We start from the raw sequence: 19,135 nt of genomic DNA, 5'->3' as shown, positions 1-19,135 counted from the left end.
TGAATGGAGCCATTTGGGGAGGCTGCCTTAGCCGGCAGCCAATACTTACTACATTTTTTTTCTTCCTTAAGTGCCGGCTGCACTCATTAACTTTCCTTTCTAGCCAGTAGCTAATTCTTAAAGGGGAATGTGCCTTTTTAAACTAGTTCCCTCAGCAGCTTCACTTTTCTGTCTCTGGAGGCTTTTCCTTGTTTGATGACTATATGGAAGAGGGAAAATAGGGGGGGGGGGTGTTCAAATTCTTCCTGCAGAAGGAGGTGGGCATCAGAAAGAGGGAGGCAGGGAAGGAGGGAGGGAGGGAAGGAAGGAAGTCCCGCCTTAGCACTTGGCCACTAGCAGCCCTGCCATTGACTTTGCTTGTCAAAAGGTTGCAAAAAGGGATCATATGACCCTGGAACACTGTAATCATCATAAATCTGAATCCGTTGCCAAGCATCCAAATATAAATCACATGACCCTGGGCATGCTGCAATGGTCATAAGTGTGAAAAATGGTCATAAGTCATTTCAGTGCAATTGCAACTTTGAACAGGTTTTTTGTTTTTTTTGGTCATCAAGTTTTTGACACCTTGCTAGGTGGTACTCAAATATTGCCATAGCCTAAAAGTGGTACAGTCGGTGAAAAGGTTGAAAAGCCCTAATCTAGTCCAACCCCCTGCTCAGGCAGGAAACCCTATACCATTTCAGACAAATGACTGTCCAGTTTCTTCTTAAAAACTTCCAGTGTTGGAGCATTCACCGCTTCTGGAGGCAGGTTGTTCCACTGGTTAATTGTTCTGACTGTCAGGAAGTTTCTCCTTAGTTCTAGGTTGCTTCTCTCCTTCATTAGTTTCCATCCGTTGCTTCTTGTCCTGCCTTCAGGTGCCTTGGAGAATAGCTTGACTCCCTCTTCTTTGTGGCAGCCCCTGAGATATTGGAACACTGTTATCATGTCCCTCCTTGTCCTTCTCTTCATTAAACTAGACACACCCAATTCCAGCAGCCGTTCCTTATATGCTTTAGACTCCAGTCCTCTAATCATCTTTGTTGCTCTTCTCTGTACTCTTTCTAGAGTCTCAACATCTGCACCAAGTGGAAGATCAAACAGATTCCTGACAAACCTAGCAGACAACTTTGTCTCCCAAAAAGTAGAGAAGGGAACTAGGGGATTAGCCATTTTGGATCTAATTCTCACTAACAGAGATGAAATGATAGAAGGTGTTGAAGCCATAGGAACCTTGGGAGGAAGTGATCATGCAATATTGGAATTCAACATTATGGAAGAACAAGCAATAGAACACAGTCAAACTAGAGTCTTGGACTTCAAGAGAGCTAATTTCAATAAACTTACAGAGGGTTTGGGAAGAATTCCATGGATGAGAATCCTCCAGGGGAAAACAACTCAAGAGGCTTGGGAAATTTTGAAAAGTGAGATAATAAAGGCCCAGTCTAGCACAATACCAACAAAGAGGAAAAATAACAGCTCTCAAAAGAAACCAGCATGGCTGCATAAAGAACTCTCTGATCAATTGAAAGATAAAAAGGACAAGNATTGCAAACGCCAATCGAATTGGGAATTGCAATCTCTTAAATTGAAATGGCATATCCGTTGGAATCATAGGAATGCGAGGAATGAGGACATCTTCACCTTTGAAAGGTCCTGTCAAGATTGTTGCTTCTACGACGTTGCTCATTAAAGCATGTTTTTATGCTTTAAAGAGCATGTTTTTACCTGTCACAGGTGTGACATTTATATAATAGTAGGTATATAAAAACACGCGCGTATTCGAATGCAACGTTGTGTCAAAATTTCAAAGCAATCGGTGAAGAACTTTCAGAGATTTAAGATTTTGAACAAACGAACATTTACATTTTTATTTATATAGATTATTATTATTATTAAACGGTCTTTCTTCAGTTGCCAGCCACATTTGCTTGTTTGTAATCTAATACATTGTTGCTCTGTGTAACTTAGCAATGGTAGATAAGAGAACACAGAAAACAGAGAACATTGAAGTAATATTTCTCAGAGTAAAAAAAAATAGTGAAGCAGAGAAGATATTTTGTGGATATTTTGATCCAAAATTAAAGAAAAATAAAAAAAAGCTCTGAAGTTTTGCAAATTAATACAATGCAAAATCCCTGTGGTGAGAGTCCAGTATAGCTATAAATCAAGTGAAAACACTTTCACCACCCAGGAACTTGCCGTGATTTTCTTACGGAAAAGCAAAAGTTATTCAGAACAACAACATAAAAACAAAAGGGAAAAAAACAGGTAAAGTCCAGCAGGGGGTTAAAATAGATCAGCATTCAACCAGCCAGTCAACTTTTAAAGATAAAGAGCAAAGTGAATCAGAAGCTTCAAAAAGTGAAGTTAAAACCTAGGCATCCTTAGGAAAACGAACTGCCAAGTGGAAAGATAGGTGACTGGTGACTTTCTGACTACTCTCACAGGGAACTGCAATCTTCAAGATTCCTCTTTCTGGGTGGGTCCATGACTGTCAGAAAGCCATCTTGGGTCATTCCTAAGTGCTCCCATTCAAATCCAGGGAGCAGCACTGCCAAAGAACCAGCTTTGGCAGCAAAATCAGCAGATCGTTGGCAAGAGAAAGAAAAGTTCCTACTGTTCAGCAGCCATCTTGGGGGAGGAGGCTTTTGAGATAATTTTCCTGATCAAAAGTGATTTTGGTATGTGAAGTCAACATTTACTTCAGAAATGCACACTTTTCGTAGTCTGTATAAAATCGGTAAATTAAGTTCAGCAGTAACATTTGGCTTACTTCCTGCAAAGAACAGTAAAGCAGAAATACTGATCTTTGGTAGGCATCTCTTTGGTCTACTGTTCTGATATACCCCAAGATATAAAATACTGTCTGTGATGCTCAAGAAAATGTGGAAATTTAGATTTCTATATACTATAAAACTCTCATGTCTCTTTGACTATAACCTTGAATTGGGTGAAACAATGCATCATAGACCAACAATTTTTTGAACCAAGGTACCTCAAATGAGCTAAGTTACAGAATGCATCCAAAATCTGGGACCCACAACTCCCATGGTATTGAAATTTGGCAAATTTGTGGCTGCTTCATTGCTGCTGCGGTGCTATGCCACCGCATTGCCATCCACAGGTTCAATAGACAGGTCCCACCCTAGCCCTTCAGAGGCCAGGTAGACAAGTCCTACCATTGGCTGTCAGGGTGGTCAGCTGCAGTCAAACCAGCAGGAAGTGGAAAGTTGCCTCCACTGCTTTTTTGCTCTTGGTCATTCTGTTTTTCTGTATAGGTTGGGAACTATCTCTGAAATGGCCCAACAGGTTATGTGTTGTCTAGTAGCATCTAAAACTGTTCTCTGAACCTCACAAGAAGCATGTAAACCCACCACTCCTCTTCTAGAATCAGATTTTAAAATGGGGAGGGGTGTTATATTTTTATTTCTGTGATTTAAGTGCTTCAGTCTTAAAAGTCTAAGCAGTTATGCTATTGCTATGGAAGAGGAATGGTAAACAAGGCATTATGGGCTGACCTGGATATTTATCTTGTTTTTTTTCTTCAGTGTTGCCAGTAATGGTTTTTAAATGTATGTCTTCTGGTTTCTTTTAGAGTTTATAGTTGTTAAATATAAATCTATCTAAAAGAAATAATAGTGCTGGGTTGAAAGGTTGCATTGATTCTCCAGTCCAGGATGGGAGCCAAGATGGCTCTTCAGTCTGGAGAGGCAATTATAAAATGGACCTGTCCTACTTGCTCTAGGAGGTATAAATCTCCTCCTTGAGATTCAAACAACTGAAGTAAATGGTAAATCCAAATTTGTTGCTTGTGTGCATGAGTATGCTTTTTGTTGCATTTGGTAACTCTGATAGCTTTATTTTTTTTTCTCCTTATCAGTACAAGTTACTGAATTGTAACTAATGGTGAATAGTTTCTGTTTTGTTCACCTGCTTCGTATTATTATTTTCAGGCAAACTGTGACTTAAGACGACAGGTAGATGAACAACAGAAAGTGCTTGAGAAGTACAAAGAACGGTTAAATAGGTGTGCAACAATGAGCAAGAAGCTACTTATAGAAAAGGTGAGTTATAACCAGCTCAATTTGTTTTGAATGTTATATTCCCATACCCTGCATAATTGGGTACCCTTAATTGTTTCAGATAATTACTGTAGTAATAACAAAAATAATAGACCACATAGTTGGACCATTAAATGTTTGAAGATAACGTGTCAGTAAAAACATTCCAGGTAGTCCTCGATTTACAACCATGTGTTTGGTGACAGTTCGAAGTTACAACAGCACTGAAAAAAGTGACTTATGACTGATTTTCACACTTACTACCATTGCAGCATCCCCATGGTCATGTGATCAAACTTTGGACACTTGGCACCTGGCTCATATTTATAACGGTTGCAGTGTCCTGGGGTCATGTGATCACCTTTTGCGACCATCTGACAAGCAAAGTCAATAGGGAACCCATATTCATTTTACAACTGTGTTACTAACTTAACAACTGAAATGATTCATTTAACAACTGTGGCAAGAAAGGTCATAAAATGGGGCAAAACTCACTTAACCGTCTTGCTTAGCAATGGCAATTTTGGTCTCAATTGTGGTTGTAAGTCAAGGACTACCTGTAGAATGTGTATAGAAAAAAATAAGCAGTAGAGAACAAAATTGGTGGCTGGAAATGAAAAATATGGGCTTGTCAACATTAGGAGAGGCATCTTCCAGAGTGACTCAGTATCACCCTTATTATTTGTCACTGCTGTGTTCCGGCTTTTGGTGATTTTGAAGAAAACAAATCTTGACTATCAAACAGCAAAAAATGCTAATAAAATTTCACACTTGCTTTATATGGATGATCTGAAACTTTATCAAAAATCAGAAATCAAAATCCAGTTATTGCTAAATACTGTAAGAATTTTTAGCACTGATATAGCAGTTGGAATTTGGCCTAGAGAAAAGTGCTACAGCAGTAATTGGGGTAAAATCACAAATAGTAATGGAATTGAAATGCTGAATAGTCAAACCATCAGGAGCCACCAGGATGAAGCCTACAAATATCTGGTCACTTTATAGTTGGATAACATCAAGCATGGACAAGTTAAAATGTGATTAGTAAAGAATACATCCAAAGAGTGAAAAAAATCACCAAAGACAAAATTGAACAGTGTAAACACAATCAAAGGCATGAACACCTGTGTCATACCTGTGATACAATATCTACTGGAATAATTAACTGGACACAAGCTGAAGTGGACAGTTTGGACTGCATTACAAAAAAAACCCTGATGACTATTCACTATGCATTACATCCCCATAGTGATATTGATAGAGTATATCGGCCGATTATGTAAAAGCCAAGAATAAGCATTGATGCAAGATAAAAATTGGAACTTACTGAATGTACAAGAAACAAAACATGAATACTGAAATAATGCAATAAAAATACAAACAATGCTGGCAAGGAAAACCATTACATGGTCAATTTTTTCCAAAAGATTGAGGGGAAAGTGGATAAAGAAAAAACCTCACAGTGGCTTACAACTGGAGTGTTAAACTGAAAGCTTAATTTTGGAACATAAGAGTTGAAAAAGTAGTTGAAAATGAGTAGGTTATATTGTGGAATTTCCTAATACAAACTGATAATGTCTTGCCTCATATAACACACCAGATTTAACTGTGGTTTAAAAGATGAAAGTGTGAAGTAGAATAGAAGACAAAGAATTAGAGAAGATCACAAAGTATAAGATCTGCAAATCAACGTTGAAAGATTATGGCATAAATTGACTGTGGTGGTCCTAGTGATTTTCGGCACACTCGCTCTACGGACACCAAAAACTCTTGTAATGACTTAGAAAATCTGCACATTGACAGCATTTTCCATCTGTCAATTAAAAAAGCCATACTGCTTGGATTCACACATATACTGTGCCAATACATTATAATATCCTAGGTTCTTGGAAAGAACTTAGTGTGTATGAAGGCCAACATCAGCTAAAGAACTAGCAGCTGTGATTTCACATTGTTGTGTATATAATAATAATGTGGGATCAGAGGGGGGAGAGGTTGCCCTCTCTGAAATATGCCCAGCTGGGTTTAGGGTCTGGCACCATCCAAGAACCCAAGGCAGGGGAGGAGGGGTAACAGTTGTCATCTGGGAATCTCTGGTAGCCATCAGGGGCTCTGTTCCACAAGTTGCCGGTTGTGAGACCTTGTTCCTGAAGTTAGGCTCACAGAAGCAGTTGGAATTGTTGCTATTGTACCAACGTCCCTTCTGCATAAAAACTTCCCTGCCTGAGCTGCTGGAGGCTGTCTCAGGGTTGGTGGTGCAGTTCCCCACACTCATGGTGGTGGGAGACTTCAACTTGCTGTCCCTGGGGCGGACCTCCAACGTGGCTGGGGAGTCCATGGCCTCCATTTATTTGTTTGTTTATTAAATTTGTTTGCCGCCCATCTCTCTGCAAGGAGACTCTGGGTGGCTTACAAACATCAAAACAAAACCATAAATATATATACCAATATATAAAATCACAATGAAAATACAGATTATATAACTAAGACTAAAAGATGGGGAGGAAAGGAGCAGAATGTACGGGGGGGGGAGGTGGGAGCTGTTATTCGTCGATCAACCCCCTCCAGCGTGGTGCTCCCCCATTAGGTCCCCAAGACAACTGGCAGAGCCAGATCTTCAGGCTCTTGCAGAAGGTCACGATGGAGCCAATCTCACCTCAGGGGCAAGATGTTCCAAAGGGCTGGGGCCATAGCAGAGAAGGCTCTTCTCCTGGACTCTGCCAGCTGGAATTCCTTGACTGATGGGATCCGCAGCATGCCGCCTCTGCTGGCATGGGTGGGGTGGGCCAGTCCCATAGTGGGTGAGATGGTTCCTCAAGTAACCTGGACCCATGCCATGCAGGGCTTTATAGGTAATAACCAACACCTTGAATTGCACCCAGAAGCAAAACGCAGCTCACAGAGCAGTGGTGTAACATAGGTCACCCTAGGGACCCAAGAACTGCCCATGCCGCCACACTCTGCACCAGTTGAAGCCTCCAAATGCTCTTCAAGGGTAGTCTCATGTACAGCACATTTCAGTAGTCCAGATGTGAGATGACCAGGACTTAAATGACTGAGCGTAGGGACTCGTGATCCAGGAAAGACTGCAACTGTTGCACAATGTGAAGTCTTGCAAAGGCTGTTCTAGCTGCAACTGCCACATGCTCTTTGGGCAGGAGTCAGTCCCAATCAGTGTTGATCAGGAGTGAGAGGTCCAGGTCACAGCCCCTGCTTTGTGGGGTGCTGCAGAGCTCAATGCTTTCTCTGCTCCTTTTTAACATCTACATGAAACTGCTGAGTTGAGTGAGATCATCCGTCACAATGGGATGAGGTATCACCAGTATGCTGATGATACCCAGTTGTACATCTCCATCCCGGGTAAAGTGACTGATGCCGTGGACATTCTTTTGCAGTGCCTAGAGGCTGTGGGGGCCTGGATGGGGGAGAACAGACTTCAACTGAACCCTGGCTAAGATGGCGTGGCTGTGCGTAAGGGGCACCTCTGCATCTGGGATTTTATCAACTTTGGTCGTGGGTGGGGTTGCACTACCGCAGACAGCCCCAGTGCGAAATCTGGGGGTCCTTCTAGACTCATGGCTCCTGCTCAAAGAGCAGCAGTCATGACTAGGACGGCCTTTGCTCAACTTCATGTTGTGCACCAGTTACGCCCTTTCCTGGATAAGGAGGCTCTCCGCTCAGTCATTCATGCCCTGGTCATCTCCCATTTATATTATTACAATGCGCTCTATGTGGGGCTACCCTTGGAAAGTATCTGGGAGCTTCAGCTGGTACAAAATGTGGCCGCATGGGCTATCTTGGGCGCCCAAAGAACGGTACATGTAACTCCTCTGCTGTGCAGGCTGTATTGGGTACCAGTCTGCTTCTGGATCCAATTCAAGGTGTTGGTTATGACCTTTAAAGCACTGCATGGCATGGGGCCAGGTTACCTATGGAACCATCTTTGTCCCGTTACATCAGCCCGTCCCACCCGATCAGGCAGGGAAGGTATGTTGCAGACCCAGTCAGCCAAAGAATTCCAACTGGCAGGGTCCAGGAAGAGAGCTTTCTCTGCTGTTGCCCCTGCCCTGTGGAACACACTCCCCACCCCGGAGGTGAGTCAGGCCCCCACTCTCCTGGCATTCAGGAAAGGTGTAAAACCATGGCTTTGTGCCCTTGCTTAGGGTGTGCACATGAGCACAAAACCGTTGGGTTAGTTGGTGCCTTGAAAGCCCTTCCCCACCTTAATTTTAACATTCCTTTCCTCTTTTTAAATTTTATATACTGTTTTTATGCCTTTAATATTTTATTGTACACCCAGAGTCCCTCTCTGAGGGAGATGGGTGTTTTTTAAATATGATAAATAAAAATAAATATTGTTGCACTGAAAAAATTAGTGAGTTACATTTTTTGTTATTTAAAATATTTAATGGAGCCTGTCCTTACGACCTTTTTGCGCCGGTTGTTAATCAAACCAATGGTTCACCATGGGCCAGAAGTAAAAGTCGATTTTTTGGGGGAAAAAGTTTTAAAACATCATGTGACCACAGGACAATACAAATGGCTATAAATTCAGACCAGTTGCCAAGTGCCCGACATGCAGTTATGTGACTGGGGGGTGGGGGGGGCGCTGTTGGAACTTTGGAACCAGGTTGTAAGTACCCCCAGGAAGGCCCGTTATAACTTCAAATGGTTGCTAAGTAACCAGTCGTAAGTCAAGGAGTACCTGTATGTACATCATAATATCACTTTATGTTCTTCCTCAGGAGTCCATAACACTGTACAAAGCACAATATAATTAATAATAAAACGAATTCCCATAAAATTCAACAGTAAAGTAACAGGAGTATGACCATTTAAAGCAGTTTATTTAAGAAGATAATCTGTTCCTAGGGTAGCTGGTATCCTTCAAATGCCCAAGTCCAAGTATTAATAATAAATGTTTAAAATAAAGCAGAGTTGGACCAGGCATGCTACCTTTGGGAGACTGCAGATTAATACAACTCAAATAAAATGTTGTAGGCTGAGAAAGATAGTCAAGTACATTCTTCCAAAGAAAGGGTAACACAGAACTGTAGTACATTTCTAAAAAATCTGATATATTTATATATTTGCATCCCACCTTTATTATTTTTACAAATAAGTCTTCAAACTTATATGTCTCATTTCTGCTCTCTTACCATTAACTTCTGTATTACAATATGAACAATTTACCTTAAAATTTAGAGAGACACACATACACTCTCCTAAAACTCAAAGTGATGGTTGTCATTATACACAGTGGAGAAGAGGGAATGAGGGAAAGTATGCCAACTATGGTTTTCAATCTTGTGTCTAAAATCTTTGTTCCTTTTCTAATAATAAAACAATATTGGATCAATATTGGAAACATGTTGTAACTATGATTGAGGAAATGTCAGACTCTAAAACAATTATGCTGTTTAACGGAGGAGATACATTCGTTATTTAGAATTAATGGTAACATTAAGTACAAGAGATACAGGTAATCCTCGACTTACAACAGTTCATTTAGTGACTGTTCAAAGTTACAACATCACTGAAAAAGTGACTTATGACCATTTTTCACACTTACAACCATTGCAGCATCATCCCCATGGTCACCTGATCAAAATTCAGACACTTCGCAACTGGTTCATAGTTATGATGTTTGCACTGTCCTAGGGTCAAGTGATCCCCTTTTGCGACCTTCTGACAAGCGAAGTCAATGGGGAAGCCAACTTCACTTAACCGTGTGATTCACTTAACACTGCAGTGATACACTTAACAACAGTAGCAAGAAAGGTCGTAAGATGGGGCAAAGCTCACTTAACAAATGTCTCACTTAGCAACAGAAATGTTGGGCTCAATTGTCATAAGTTGAGAACTACCTGTGTAGTTTATTGAACTAATTAAAAGTCAAACTATTGACTTTTAATCTAAAGTCTTAATATATTATGACCTGTTTTAAAAAATCTGGGAAATAGTACTTTTATTGTAAGCAAGAATCAGCAGTTTGCAAACAAGTTTATTGAACAATTGAAAAATTGTGTTTCTTCAAAACATACTCAATTCCAGATTTTGCTAGTTAAATAAGCTTTCAGAACAAATATTCCCCATCAAAATATGTATAGGTATGACATTTGTAATATAAAAAGAACTGGTTGACCTACCATCCAAATGACCTGTATTTCTTCAGGAAGCAGTATGGATTGGTGAAGGATATTTTCTACTATTCGGTACCCTGATAAATTTCTTATGGATGTGTTTGAGAGATTAAGAGTTCTGGGAATATGTTACAGGAAAACTAATAGCTTGCATGTATCCTTTCCTCTTTCTTACAGGGAGCCAGTTATAGTATACAGGTAGTCCTCACTTAACCAACCACAACTGGAATCAGCAATTCTGTCACTAAGTGATGTGGTAAAGTGAAAAGTCATGTGACCACACCCAACCTACAAAGTCAGTTCATCAGTTCCGGCTGTGATTGTTAAACAAATCCCTGTGGGTTGTTAAGTACAATGTCACATGACCATGACTTGCAACTTCCTGCCAGCCTCCCCATTGACTTTGCTTGTTGGAAGCTGTGAAGGTCGCAAATGGCAATGACATGACAGCGGGACACTGTGACTGCCATAAATGTGTGCTAGTTGTCAGGTGGCCAAATCGGGATCACATGACTATGGGGACACTGCAACAAGTCACAAGTTATTTTTTTTAATGCCACCATAAATTTGAACAACTGTTGAACAAGTGGTTGGTAAGCAAGGACAACCTGTATATTTTTTACATGGAAGTCTAAAACTGCCAGCCCTCTGGGAATCAACTCTGCTTTGTTTATGTTGGTATCAGTTTTGATTGGTTGAGTAACATTAGAGACCAGTTTGGTCTAGTGCAGGGGTAGGCAACCTTGGCTCTTTTATGACTCGTGGACTTCAACTCCCAGAATTCCTGAGCCAGCATGGCTGCCTCAGGAATTCCAGGAGTTGAAGTCCAGGAGTCATAAAAGAGCCAAGGTTGCCTACCCCTGGTCTAGTGGTTAAGGCACCAGGCTAGAAAGCAGGAGACTGTGAGTTCTAGTCCTGCCTTAGCCATGAAAGTCAGTTGGGTGACCTTGGGTCAGTCACTTTCAGCCCAACTCACAGGGTTGTTGTGGGGAAAATAGGAGAAGGAAGGTATGTTGAATATGTTGGCAGCCTTGAGTTATTTGTAAAAATAATAAAAGCGGGATACAAATAAATAAAACATTACAATGTTGTGAGCTGCCTAGAATTGCATTTTTAAGATGGGTGGCCATAAAGATAATTTAAATAAGTAAATAGGGATATGTTCTAAAGCATTCAGATTCTTTATGTTTTCCTTTCCAGTCAAAACAGGAAAAGATGGCTTGCCGAGATAAGAGTATGCAGGATCGGTTGCGATTAGGTCACTTTGCTACAGTCCGGCATGGGGCCTCTTACACAGAACAATGGACAGATGGCTATGCTTTCCAGAACCTAATCAAGTATGTATTTTTATATTGTTCTGCTTTCTCCAGAAGCAGAAAAGAATACTGGTGATTTACTTGATCTACCATTTTTTATAAATCTGCATGTAACTTAGTGTTTTTGTGACTTCTGTTCTCTTTTAAATAAAGGTTTGCATGAAATCAGGAAATGAGATGTACTACTTACTGAAAGAAAAATACCCTCCATAATATTTATAAAACTGCAAATGCAAAAATACCTTACAAATATAAGCATGTTCTACTGCTAATAAGAAATGCTTGCCTATCATATACAGTGTAATTAGGAATCTTGCTAGTGCCAGGAAAATGACCTTCAGAGTTGGCAGGTCAAGGGTTGAGCAAGCCTGCATCATACCTTCAATTCATCAGTGAGTTATCGTCAACAATATGGGTGTCTGACCACAGCAAGTGCATTTAGGAGCCTTATTCATATCACTTTCATAATCTTCACCACTGTTTGCTATATGCCTTTGAATGTAATCACAGATGCACTTTTTGAAATAACATAGGAAACAAGTAAATTAAAGTTTTAATGTTCCATTATGTCTGTTAATATGATAATTGATGAGCATAACTTATACATACAGTGGATATAACAAGTCTACACATCCCTGTTAAAATGCCAGGTTTTTGAGATGTAAAAAAATCAGACCAAGATAAATCACTTCAGCTTTTTTCCCACCTTTAATATAACATATAAGCTGTACAATTCAATTGAAAAACAAACTGAAATCTTTTAGGGGGAAAATAACAATAAAAAATTACAATAATGTGGATGCATAAGTGTGCACATCCTCTTATAAGTAGGGATGTGGCTGTGTTTAGAATTAACCAATCACATTCACACTGATGGCAAATACCGTGTTTCCCTGAAAATAAGACCCGGTCTTATAATTTTTTTTTTTTGCCTCTAAAAGAGGCATTAGGTCTTATTTTTGGGGGATGTCTTATTTTTTTTCCCGACACCTGCCTCGCCTTGTGGCGGCAGCACCAACAGCCCCATACAGCAGAAGCCCAGGTGGCTGTCAGCCCACTTCTGCGGCAGCTTGCAGTAGGCCACGTGGTGCGTCGTACCTGTGTCACCATCACGAGGTGAGGGGGAGCTGCCCCACGCGCCCCGCACCCACTTCCCTCAGGGCTGTCTTCTTGGACGCCACTCTCAAGCATTGGTGCCGGGTGCCCGCTAATGCCAACCTGAGCACAGCATGGTTCAAAGCCAGCATCCCCCTGGAGAAGTGCGGTGGGCGGCAGGTGCGGAGCCAGTGCAGCCACTACTGCCTCGAGGCCCTGCTCAACTTCTCTGCCAGGAACCTAGAGCCTGGCCACGATGTCAATCTCAGTCATTGTCACTGAGGTAGGCAGGTGCATGCTGACTTTTGGGGCCTTAAGAGAGGCCTTCCTTCCTTCCTTCTTTCCTTCTTTCCTTCTTTCCTTCCTTCCTTCCTTCCGCAATCGCTGGTCCGCACTTTCTCGCCGCCCTGCATCGGCCCGCGTCTCCCTTCTCTGTTCTGGAAATGGCAGCCCTGTTTTCTGCTGCTTCTCCCGGCGTTGTGTTCCTCCTTCGTATGGAAGGAAGCTAAGCTCCGGGAAAACTACACCAGCTGGAGTGGGGTGAGGAAGGCCAGGCTCCCCTTCCCCAGCCCCTACAGGGCTGGACCATCCCAGCCTGTCCTGAGGGGGCTGGACTCACACATACCGGTACACTCAGTTTCTTAAAAAAATCATATGGTAGCTACTGTATCCTCAGCTGATCAGGACGAAAACGTGTCTGCTCTGGATTTTAAGGCAGAAAAGCGAGGGGGGGGGGAATTTCAAAGGCCCTGGAGAAAAAGAGCAAAGCTCTTCTGTTTGCCGTCCAAAGTGGGTGCCGAGGCCAACCCTGCGGGAAGCGGTTCTCTCCTCCACACAAAACCTCAAGGGCTTTGCAAAACCATCGGGGAAGGAGAGCCTGGCCTTCCTCGCCCAGCTCCAGCTGGTGTAGTTTCCCCAGAGCTTAACGTGGAAAGAATTTTCTGCATTTACACTTGGACCTCTTTCCCCAAAATCTAGGTGGAGTCAGTGACAAGCATGGTGAAAGTTTTCACCAGGACATTGCCATAATGGAAAAACGGTATCAGGCTAACTGGAAGCAATCAATGCTGGGTGACTACTGTTGTACACTGCAGTGAGATGCATCGGACACTAAGTACAAACTGTCAAATGCTGGGGAAATCAGGAAATCCAGGCAGTTCCAATGAATAACCTTTATTGTCATTTCTTACTATGAGCACACTGGGCCATATTAAAAATGAAATTCTGTTGCCTGCTCTCAAAAGAAAGTATATATCTACTCATACACATACATAACACACATATGCACGTGATATATCTCCCTACACCCATACATATATATAGATATAAATATTAATCACTGTCCATTTTGAATACATAGCGGAAAGAGGAAACGAGAGTTCACTAGGTTGATGCTATATGGAACAAAACTGACTGAATCTGGATGTTCTGCTTTGGCTACCACAAAGCTTCCCTCCAGAAGGTAACAAGGAAAATAGATCGTGAAGAGGATGTGTAGCGTCCCAGACAATCTTGCGGACCTTGCTTAAGCATCACTTATATGCTATGTCCTGGATAAAAGGAAGTGAACTACCAATAATATTTTCTGCCATCCTCACCACTCTCTGCACTGCCTTCCTGTCTGAGGCAGTAATGCATCCAAACCAGACGGCAATGCAATATGACAGGATGCTCTCGATCGTCCCTCTGTAGAAAGTGGTAAGGACAGGAGAAGGAAGATGTACTTTACATTGTGATGCAGAAAGTGCAGGCGCTGTTGTACCCGTTTACCAGTGTCTCACGGTTGAGCGACCAAGCTAGTCTACTCGTTAGCTGCACACCCAGAAACTTGATGCTGCTAACCACCTCCACAGGTCAATCATTAATACACAGAGGTGTGTGGCTGTGCCTGTCTTTTCTGAAATCAACAATGATCTCTTTGGTTTTTCCTACGTTTAAAATGAGACTGTTTTTGTTACACCAGTTCACCAAACCCTCTACTTCCTTGCGGTAAGCACCCTCATTGTCATCTTGAATAAAGCCCACTACTGTTGTATAATCCGCATACTTCACAATATGGTTGGTGGCAAACCTGGCACAACAGTCATGGGTCAACAGGGTGAACAACAGCGGGCTTAGGACACAGCCCTGAAGAGAACCTGTACTCAAGAAAATGGTGTTAGAAATATTAGTCCCAACTCGCACATACTGGGGCCTATCAATAAGAAAATCAAGAATCCAGTTACACAAAGGTGTATTAAAGCCTAAAAGGCCCAGTTTCTCTACTAGATGCTGAGGAATGATTGTATTTAGGTTTGTATATTTAGAATATAAAGGTTTATTGCAAGGTTAAGCTCTGTGCAAGAATCTGAACTACTAATAGTCAAAGCAAATTGACGGTAGATAAGAGTAAATGAAATTCAAGGTGGGCTGGATGTCAACCGTCCCATTCGCACATGCAGCAAAAGAAACTCCTGGGACATTATTTTACCAAGAGTATAACTTTACTGATAGATCCATATACGCACAGTAGAAAGCAAAGCCAGTTCTGACTTTTTGCACAAAAAACTGCATAGTTAAAATCCCCCTTTTTCCCACTGGGCTACCCATTGTCCAGTGTCCCCCAATCCAATGCAATCTCTTTGTTTTGGGAAACAATCTGCTCAGCTCAGAAGGCTCTCATCATTCGACCTTGAGGTGTCGAGATTCTCCCAGGCCACAGACGGTGCACATGAATTCCTCAATTCCCTCTCAGCCATCCATACATTCTGATCATTCCTCCCCCATCCCTGGTTTCTGTTGTCTGGCTGCGAGCAAAAGTGCAAAGTGAGTCGGCCTTGACATGCCCGACCCTCCAGAAGAAAGATTAGTCCTACAAAAGAGCAAACATACATGAGGTTACATTACATAGACTTTTCTGTTTCAACATCCTACCGGGGCCAGGTGGGATGTTTGGCATGGAACTTGCGAATAAGTCTAGATGCCCTAACATCTTCTGCCACCACCCATTCTGCATCTGCTAAAGGGTATCCCTTCCATAATACTAGATACTGCAACTTCCTTTTGTAGTGCCTGGAGTCGAGGATTTCCTTGATCTCAAAATGTTCCTCTCCCTTCACTAGGATGGGAGGGGGAGGTGGCTTCATAGCAGGTCTTAACACCGAGCTACGGAAAGGTTTCAACAGACTACAATGAAACACTTGATGGATGTGCCTGAGGCTTTTAGGCAGCTCCAATTCCACTGTCACCGGATTTATGATCCGGACAGTTGGGAAAGGTCCTATGTACTTGGGTCCCAGCTTTTTGCAGGGTTGCCTCAAGTTCAAAAACTTTGTGGACATGTACATTCTTGTCTCCTACTCTGAACTCCCTTGGAGATGCCTTCTTCCTGTCTGCTTGTCTCTTCTGCGCTTCCCTCGCTTTTTCTAGCGCCTTATGCACTGTGACCCATGTGGCTTTGAAAGTATCCAGCCACTCGGCCAGTGAGGCTGATGAGAGTCTCTCCTGAGGGAGTTCTGGCATAGGCACGAATTCTAACACAGTGGCCACTCAGAAAGGGGTAAATTCGGTGCTACTATGCACTGAGTAATTATAGGCCACTTCTATGAACAGCAGAAGCTCAGTCCAATTGGTTTGTTGATAATTCACATAACATAGCAGGTATTGCTCTAGGACTGAGTTCGCGCTTTCACAAGCCCTGTTCATTTGAGGATGATGGGCGGAGCTAAGTCCCTGGAAGGAGCCTATCAAACCCAGGAATTCCCTCCAAAACTTTGACGTGAATTTTATTTATTTTTATTTTTTATTTTATTTATTAAATTTATATACCGCCCTATCTCCCTTGCGGGACTCAGGGCGGTGAACAGGCAATACTAAAAACCACGATAATAAATAAATAGTTTGTTTTAAAATCGAATTAAATAACAGGCCTGTTCTAAAAACCCCCCCGTAAAAAACCCCCCACTGAAACATAATCAAACTACGCCAGGCCGGCCGCACGGAATAGATGGGCCTTCAGGGCTCGGCGAAAAAGGCGCAGGTCCGCAACTGTACGTAGGTCGGGGGGTAGGTCATTCCAGAGGGCAGGAGCTGCCACAGAGAAGGCTCTCCCCCTGGGGGTCGCCAGCNTTGTTACTAACACCTTGAAGCGCACCCGGAAGGCCACCGGCAGCCAGTGCAGCTCGCGCAGGAGAGGTGTTACATGGGAGCATCTAGAGGCCCCCAAAATCCCCCACGCAGCCGCATTCTGAACTAGCTGGAGCCTCCGGGTGCACCTCAAGGGGAGCCCCATGTAGAGAGCATTGCAATAGTCCAGGCGGGAAACAACAGACCACAAATTGCATTCCCTGGTCCGAGATGATATGGTTCAGGACCCCATGAAGCTGATATACATGCTGCAAGAATAGCTTAGCCAAGGACCAGGCTGAAGGAATCCTGGGGCAGACCACAAATTGGACTTGTTTGGAAAACAAGTCAGTAATAGTCCAGATCACGGTGTTCCCAGCGCTTTCTGGCAGCTCCACAAAAAAGTCCATAGAGATTTCCTCCCAGGGGTTCGTGGGGTTGACCACTGGTTGCAATAGTCCTGCAGTCTTGAAAGCACACATGGGGCAGCTGGCTACATAAGCCTCTACGTTCTTTTTCATCTTTGAAAAAGATGAACTAGGTGGAGAGTCTTTACAAATCCAAAATGCCCCACTGCCTAAGCATCGTGACTCCACTATAGGTTTAGAGTCCTCTGGCTAGCTGGGACATACACCTTATTCCCCATCCATGCCAGTCCCTCCTTCAATGACAGATCGCCTCTATGCTTTTGAAACCACTCATTGCCTGCCAAAGCATCTCTCAGTGGTTGCATTAGATCTTTGGCTGGTTGCAACGGTGGTGCCCTCTGCTGCCTTTTGAAGGCTGGCGCTGGGAACTGTCTGGACAGGATGATGGAGTTAACAACCTCCTCTCGGGCACTGTTGTACTGTGGCATTTGGGAAAGAGCATCCGCCAGGAAATTCCACACACACCCCGGTAGGTAAAGTTGAAACAGTTGAAGTATTGAGCCCACCGGACTTGCTTAGGTGACAGTTTCCGGGGGGTGGGTGGGTTTCAACGCTTCCAGGTTCTTGTGGTCTGTCCATACCTCAAATGGAATCTTACCGCCTTCTAGGAACTGCCTCCACGTTAGGGCCCATCAGACCGCGTAGGCTTCTTTCTCCCAAATAGCCCATTGCCTCTCGGTTTCAGAAAGTTTGCAAGACATATAGTTGCAGGGCTGCAGCTCCCCCTTGGCATTCTTCTGAAGCAAGACCACGCCTACAGCTACATCACTAGCATCTGCCTGTATCACAAAAGGCTTGTCTAGGACGGTGTGTTTTAGGACCAGTTCTTCAGCAAAGAGTCAATTTAGCTTCTTGATTGTGGCTTGGCACCCAAGAGACCAGAGGTTGACCGGGCTTGGGTTTCACCCCCCCCCCCCCGTCCTGTTTTCAGCAAGTTGGTAATCAGCAGGACTATCTGGGCAAATGTAGGGATGAATTGGCGGTAGAAGTTTGCAAAGCTGAGGAAACTTTGCAACTGCCTCCTGGTTCGAGGGGGTTCCCATTCTAATACCGCCTTCACTTTGCCGGGGTCCATTTCCACCTCCTCTTTTGAAATGCGGTACCCCAGGTAGTCTAGGCTGGTTTTGTGAAAACTGCACTTAGACAGCTTGATGTAAAGCTGGGCTTTCTGTAGTTTCTCGAGTACTGCCCTGAGTACAGTCTGTTCAGCTCAGAAGGCTCTCATTGTTTGACTTTCAGGTGTTGAGATTCTACCAGGCCACAGACAGCGTACATGAATTCCTCAATTCCCTCCCAGCCACCCATAAATTCCAATCATTCCTTCCCCCCTTCCTGGTTTCTGTTGTCTGGCTACGAACAAAACTGCATAGCGAGTTGGCCTTGACACTCTTCTGGGCACATAGGGACTTGAGACTAATGACGCATTTGACCCCTCCCTCAGGCTCAGCCTAGACAACTTCTACATCAACCACCCCTCCACCTTGGCCCCTCTCCTCTTCCATGGGTTCTTCTATGCTGCTTTCCCTCTCCTGCATTGTGTCTTTGAAGTCCGAGTTCTCATGAGAACTTTGCAAGGGCAGAAGGGAAGCAGTTTTCAAACAATTTTATTGATTTTTCCATTTTTACACCAGAACGCTTGAGAAACAACGTGGAGATAGGGTAATCAGTTAGGTACAATAACATCATACATATATAGCTCAATGCTCCTTAAAATTTCCCTCTCTAACAATTAGAATAATATAGTCAAACTAATACATTTCTAAATAAAATTAATTCATTAATACCTTCCTAAATAAGAATTCAGTTAATCAATAGAAGTTATCAGCAACCTTTCATCGATGTAAATCAAACCCTGTTTTTAGGTTTATTAATTTCCAAATACCATATCTAACTTAGCCTTAAACAAAAATATTATTTACAATTCGGGTGTCCATAATTTCTCTTATTTAAGCATATTATTTCCATAATTACATTCTTACATTTCTCAACTATATTCTATTTCT

General features: G+C 42.7%; 1 protein-coding gene across 1 annotated transcript in view; it reads left to right on the top strand.

The window, feature by feature from the left end:
- The window catches only part of LOC107294854 (serine/threonine-protein kinase tousled-like 2), a gene marked incomplete at its 5' end in the record, with an annotated part of 104,463 nt that overhangs the window by 63,445 nt on the left and 21,883 nt on the right, over positions 1 to 19,135 (top strand). Inside the window, 2 exon segments of the mRNA XM_015824120.1 lie at positions 3,939 to 4,049; positions 11,390 to 11,526. Of these exon segments, the coding sequence (XP_015679606.1) occupies positions 3,939 to 4,049; positions 11,390 to 11,526 (248 nt within the window).

This window comes from Protobothrops mucrosquamatus, unplaced genomic scaffold (assembly GCF_001527695.2).
Source record: "Protobothrops mucrosquamatus isolate PMUCROS unplaced genomic scaffold, P.Mucros_1.0 scaffold2130, whole genome shotgun sequence".
Taxonomy (NCBI): Eukaryota; Metazoa; Chordata; class Lepidosauria; order Squamata; family Viperidae; genus Protobothrops; species Protobothrops mucrosquamatus.
Note: the sequence above shows the minus strand (reverse complement) of the source record. Positions and strands in the feature narration are given on the sequence as shown.